Genomic DNA, 6,820 nt, shown 5'->3' with positions numbered 1-6,820 from the left:
TTCAATAAATATTTTATGAAAAAAATCTCAACAATAATTAATTAAAATTTCAAAAACATTTACTAGAGATAATTTTATAGGAGTTTAATTCAATCAATACAAAACGGTATATATATGCATATTCATTTTCGTTTATTCTTATATTGTGGTTAATAACTTCGACCATTCGTCAGCTGTGCGCTTTTAATTACGTATATTGTCGATAAGCTATAAGAGTTAAACAGATTTTATTTTTTCCCAGAATTCAATAAATCGGGCTAATACGTCACGACCCACTCGAGAATTCAACCAAAAAAGTTACAAATACTTGATTTTCTCCGTTATTAGAAGGAATATAAATTTAAAACTTTGCAAATGTGTTTTTTATGTTAAGATGAACATAATTAGATGATAAGTAAAAAATCGCGGAATTTCCCTTTAACAGCAGACTATTGAAGTATTTGGTGACTCGTGTGATTACCTTCCTCATTTAGGCTACCAGTTGCAATAATCTTTTCTGGCATCTCTCCATATACATGACAAGCAAACTGTATACAGTAGATTCCTATATCTAGAAGTACACCACCCATTAAATCCTTCTTGCATAAACGATCTATTGACATAATGGGAACACAGAATTGTGTGGTTACCAAGGAAATGTCTCCTAGCTTCCCAGAATTTACTTCCTCCTTGATTGCATCATAGACTGGGAAGAATCTACTCCAAACTGCCTAAATATAGACATAAAACTAAAATAACTGTGATGTCATTGTGACATCATAAGTATGTTGAAATTGACATATTTGACCAAAATGAATTTCATAACACAGATTTTGGAGAAAATTGACAAGGGTCAGAAATTCATATTTTATAGATTTTTTTCTTCCCAAAAATTTAAATTTCACAAAATTACCTTTTTCAAAGAAAATCTACATTGCTTAAGATACATGTTTTCTATAACAATCTAAAAGAAAGTAATCTTTGCATTGGCCTTTATTATGCTGACCTATCTAAAGATTAAAATGCATATTGTGTACATAATCATAAATTTTACAACTAGCTCAATAAGCTTACCTCAAGGAACAGTAGTTTTTTCTCTTTGGCATAATCTAGGACCTTTTTACATTCTTGCCAGGTTGGTGCCAATGGTTTCTCACATACCACATGTTTTCCAGCCTCTAACATCATCATACTCAATCTGACATGCTCTGTATGTATCACCCCGATGTAGACAATTTCTGTAAATAAAATCTCAAACAGTAAGACCTGTTCCAAATTATATTGTTGGAAAAATGGGAGGCCCCCATATTGACTTATAGTGTGAAAACGTTTGTTGTTGCTTTTTTTCATACAATTTTGTAAGAATTTTAAGCACTGTAAACTGAAAATTTTATATCTAATACTTCTGATTGAAGTATACTGTCTATCTACATTTAATCCTTATTAAAAAAATTAACTATATATACTATAAATTTACCTCACTTGAAAGCAAAAAGGTATATAAATAAGGGCATAGGACATTTGAGCGAAAAAGAAAAAAGCACATAGGGTCATTTGAGCGCCGACTTCATAGGACATTTGAGCGCCGGGATATTAACCTTACCTGAGTTTTCAGACAGGACATTTGAGCGAAATTTTCCCTGATAATTTTACACGAATTAAGATTTTTTTTTAAAAGTAAGAAAAAAAAGTAAGATTTAGTTATAAATATTTTTTATTTTATTTCACACCCGAGTAATTCGACCGGTTCTGGCTGGTTTATGTAAAATTTACGAAAATTACGAGGGATTTTTATGTCAGAAGCCTGGGATATAAGTTCCAAGCCCGAACAGACTTGTAAATAATGCCGTTGCCGAGTTTTATGTTTTATGACAGTGCTTTGTTTTTAGTGCTTTGTTTACAATTAAAAGATGTTTTAATCTTTTTGTTGGTAAACTCCTGTTTTATGACTGTGCTTTGTTTTTAGTGCTTTGTTTTTTACAATTAAAATATGTTTTAATCTTTTTGTTGGTAAACTCCTCATTTAATGAACTATATTCGTAAGAAAATGTGGTATGATTGCCAATAAGACAATTCTCTATCCAAGACTTGTTTTCGCTCAAATGTCCTACGCTTATTCTTATTTTCGCTCAAATGTCCTAAAATTTAGGCGCTCAAATGTCCTATACTTTGGCGCTCAAACGTCCTTTTTTTTTCGCTCAAATGTCCTGTCAATGCGCTCAAATGTCCATTGCCGATAAATAAGCTATAGGTTTGACAAATTTCACCTTTTCACCCACCTGGCTCAAACCTGATCAGGTTTGCTCCATATATTCAATGTCTGACTGTAGTGTTGAAATTCAACAAAACACAAGCATGCCAATAAAACACATTTTATTTATTTACATTGTACTTCAATTTTGAAATTGCTGTTTGTCTGATACAGTAGCATATACATGAAACTCATAAGGAATATCCTAGGTGCATCATTTATATTTTATCTATCAATGTAATTGTAGTGCATCATACTGAATTTAAAAAGGGGAATTTTTTAACTCATCAAAACATGACAATAATGGCAAGAGATTCCAAATCTAGACATACAATATTAACCCTTTGATACACTGAATCAATACATTTCCTATCATCATCAAAAAATGAATATCAAAAATTATAAATACAAACCAATTTCTGGGTCATTAGCTACATCTGTATAAGAACCATAAGCTTTTGGTGCTTCAAATATATCTGCAAACTTTTGGGCTTTTTCTTGTGACCTGGCAGCAATAGCAGTAATCTAAAAATAAAAAATAACCAACTGTAAACTGTTAAAAGATTGGATAATCACTCCCCTAGATTATCATCTGCATAGAAGCATGTAGTATTTTGAGTATTGGCATGCATATGCGTTTAATTATATTTTATGTTTGTAATTTTTTTGTAACATACGTACTGAACATGATGAAAGTTAAGTTAAAATTTAGGCAAAGTCAACCTTGAAATGAGTTGTTTTTTGTGCTCTCAAAAGGGTTCATCAGTTTTTCAAACTTTTGGTGACACCTGATCATTTTGATGATGGTTAATTTACATGTAGATGAAACGTGTGTCTGGCTACTTAATTATAATCCTGGTACCTTTGATAACTATTTACACCACTGGGTCGATGCCACTACTGGTGAACGAATCGTCCCTGAGGGTATCACCAGCCCAGTTGTCAACATTTCGGTGTTGACATGAATATCAATAATGTGGTCATTTTTATAAATTTCCTGTTTACAAAGCTTTGTAATTTTTGAAAAACTAAGGATTTTCTTATCCAAGGCAAAGATTACCTTAGCCATATTTCGCACAACTTTCTGGAATTTTGCATCCTCATTGCTCTTCAACTTTGTACTTGTTTGGCTCTATAAATATTTTGATATGAGCGTCACTGATGAGTCTTATGTAGATGAAACGCGCATCTGGCGTACTAAATTATAATTCTGGTACCTTTGATAACTATTAAATTACAACATGTATAAAGATTCAACAAAAAAGTAGAATTAATACTTTTTAATTTTCTGATTTAAACACTCTTATAAACTCATCAAAAACCCATGTGTATGTCTAATATCAATTGAACACTGTATTTTGAACTATTGCAATCGTCTGGGATAAAGTCAATCAAACATATAACATCTGATAAAGGTGCACTAACTTGTATATAAAAAAATATTATGTATTTATAAAACATTAATACAATACCTTATGTTCCCTTTGACATATCTGCTCAATGTCATCATTGCAGAACAGAAATCATTGCTGATTTTTCCGGCACCACATATACCCCAATTCAAAACCTTCTCTTCAGCCATCCTTTCACTCTAAAAAATAAAATGTCTCTTTACTTATTTATACCACAACTCAAATTCTATGACACGAGGTTCTACTGACATGTATACAAAATTTCTAGAAGTTCTGTTTTTTAAACCTGCACTTGAAGACACTTGACCTATAAACCCTAAGGGAGCTACCATTTGATTTTTATGGGGGGGGGGGGGGGGGGGGCTAGGATGAAAATTTTTGTCCTGGATTTTTTTTTAGTTGTAATCTCTGTCCTGCCTTTTTATTTTTCACTCTATTCGGTCCTGCCTTTTTGTTATTAGTTTATCCTGACTTTTTTTTACCTAAGGGAGCTACCATTTGATTTTTATGGGGGGGGGGGGCTAGGATGAAATTTGAAAAAAATAGGCAGGACAGGAGTTTTGAGTAAAAAAAAAGGCAGGATGAGACACTTGCAAAAAAAAAAAAAGGCAGCAAAGTGTCTCATCCTGCCTTTTTTTTTTTACTCAAAACTCCTGTCCTGCCTATTTTTTTCAAATTTCATCCTAGCCCCCCCCCCCTAAAAATCAAATGGTAGCTCCCTAAAGCAAAAAAAAAGTTATTCCAAGGCCAAGAGGTGACAAGGTTTATAATACACAATGTCATTCAGAAAGAGTTTGGTTTCTTATCAATTGTTTTTGTCTAGTACACATTCCAGTTTTTATTTTTCATCTTACCTGACATACCTGTTATAACAAAGAAATATAGAGATATGTATGCACAGTAGCTGGAGAGCACCTGCACCTGTTATCAATTAGTAAACGGGAATAAAAGAAAGATTTCATTTTGAATATATATTTATCCTTCTGTATTTTCAGATAAGAAATACTATCAAATGTTTGATTTAAATCAATTTTGATTTATAATTAATACTGATGTATTTTTTAATCTTAAATTAGTGAAAAATACGGAATTTTTTGGATTGTTTACTATAATGAGGGGGGGGGGGGGCAAGGGGCTTAACTGTTATGCTGTTATGGGGCAATTTAATTCTTTGTTATCTGTTATTTTGAAAATATATTTGCTGTTAGCTGTTATTGTCTTATTCTTTGTTAGCTGTTATTGGGCTTTTAGTTTTTTTGTTATCTGTTATTGTGATAAGTGATAATGTATTTGCTGTTAACTGTTATTGAAAATTGGAATATTAGCATTTTTTTTGACAGTCAATATTCGGTATAAATTGAAGAACTTTGGCCATTGGGGTCTACCACTACTAATATGTTTGTCCCGTATTCAGAGAAGGATTCCATTAACATATACCCATCACAGAAGTGAGGTCCAGGACAATTCAAGTATATCTTATGATTATCCTTTGTAATAAATTCCTTTTTTTTTATGAATGTGTATTTAGAATTATCTTAATTTTTTGTATGAGAATAAATTTTTAATAAATGTTCCTTGTTTTCCGTACGAACATATTAAATTAAAACAATTCTTAATATGACAAGAGGAAAACATATGGCCAGGAATATCTGACAAGGACTAGGTCCTAACAACCACTTAACCTTTTATATAATATGGTACATAGACTCAGCTCTGTAATTCTTTTCAAAGCAGAACCAAATGCATTGTACAATGAAAGTTCCAACCATGTACTTGGGTCCGAAGCTGCAAATAACTCATTACAAACAAATTTATTTCGTTTCAAGCCATTGCTTCCCTACTAAACTACCGGTATGTATTCTACTTACTAGTACACTTGGTACAATCAAAAACCTCAGCTGATAAAAAAAATTGTTCAAATAAGGCCTTTGAAAATAGTGGAATAAATTGCTTTTAGAGTGTCAAAATTCGTTCGAAGTACTTGATAAATTGCATGCTTATAATTGGTGTTTTTGATTTTTCTACCCTATATTACACTTTGCCTCATAGTTTTATTAAGAAAAAATCCCACACCTAATTAAATGGTCATTTAGAAAAAGTCAGAATATTCAAACTCTTTTAGGTCACTTTTTTTATTAGCAACAAAGTGATCGAGCTTCAGTCAATATATATAAACAATACACCAACGTGTCATGAGAACTGCTGAAAACATTTTTGTGTTAATGTCTGAAAACTGGAAAATCACCCCTTTTTAATTAATAAAACCCGTTAACTCAGAAACGTAAAATCTAAAATTTATAAAAATTGAAAGTTACCTCATTTTTATAGATATAAACAATTCACCAAAATTCCTTGCTTTGTGAAAGCATTTTTGCGATATTATCGGCAGAAAACTGAAAAAAACACCAATTTTATTGAATAAAAACCCATTACCCAGAAACTTAAAATCTAAAATTTATAAAAAAAAAAAAAAACAAAAAAAAACAAAGGGAGCTCAAGACAATAGATATAAACAATTTCCCAAAGTTTAATGCAAATGGTTAAAGGGATTTTGAGTTAATGTCCGACATGTTGACAACAGACGGACAACAGTATACCATAATATGTTCCGTAAACGAGCGTATAAAAAATATTATAATATATTGAGTAGTAATTTAAACACATTCTAGATACATAAATTAATACTAAAAACATAGTCATAAAAAATGGAATGCATTACAAAGGATTATATCCGTAATAAGAAATACTGATTTGTCAAAGACCGAATTATTTTAATATTTCATTTACTGTTATCTGTTTTTTTTCCATTTTAATTTCTTGTTATCTGTTATGAGCCAAATCAATTTGCTGTTTTGCTGTTATTGGGACCCCCTAGCCCCCCCCCCTATAATGTGACTACCCTTACAGAACTGAAATGTTTGCAGCATATCTGCTGCAAACTTGCTGCAGGTCTGCTACAAACAAAATGCTTGCAGGAACCCTTTGAATAATGTTTGCAGATGTATGGCAAGCCAAAGTGGACAAAAAGAGCTATTTTCTAATATTAGAAAATCATTTTTTAATATTAGAAAATCATTTTTTAATATTAGAAAATCATTTTTTAATATTAAAAAATCATTTTCTAATATTAAAAAATCATTTTCTAATATCAAAAAATCATTTTCTAATATAAAAAAAT

General features: G+C 31.2%; 1 protein-coding gene across 1 annotated transcript; it reads right to left on the bottom strand.

The window, feature by feature from the left end:
• Positions 1 to 428: 428 nt before the first annotated feature.
• Positions 429 to 4,577, bottom strand: LOC139508009 (trans-1,2-dihydrobenzene-1,2-diol dehydrogenase-like). Its single transcript, XM_071295891.1, is given in 6 exon segments — positions 429 to 710; positions 1,054 to 1,217; positions 2,644 to 2,755; positions 3,703 to 3,709; positions 3,712 to 3,821; positions 4,506 to 4,577. Coding segments are annotated over 5 exon segments (666 nt in total). The 5' UTR covers positions 3,813 to 3,821; positions 4,506 to 4,577.
• Between the last annotated feature and the right edge of the window lie 2,243 nt (positions 4,578 to 6,820).

Source organism: Mytilus edulis, unplaced genomic scaffold, assembly GCF_963676685.1.
Source record: "Mytilus edulis unplaced genomic scaffold, xbMytEdul2.2 SCAFFOLD_141, whole genome shotgun sequence".
Classification (NCBI taxonomy): Eukaryota; Metazoa; Mollusca; class Bivalvia; order Mytilida; family Mytilidae; genus Mytilus; species Mytilus edulis.
The sequence above is the reverse complement of the archived record's forward strand: the minus strand, read 5'-3'. Positions and strand labels throughout refer to the sequence as shown.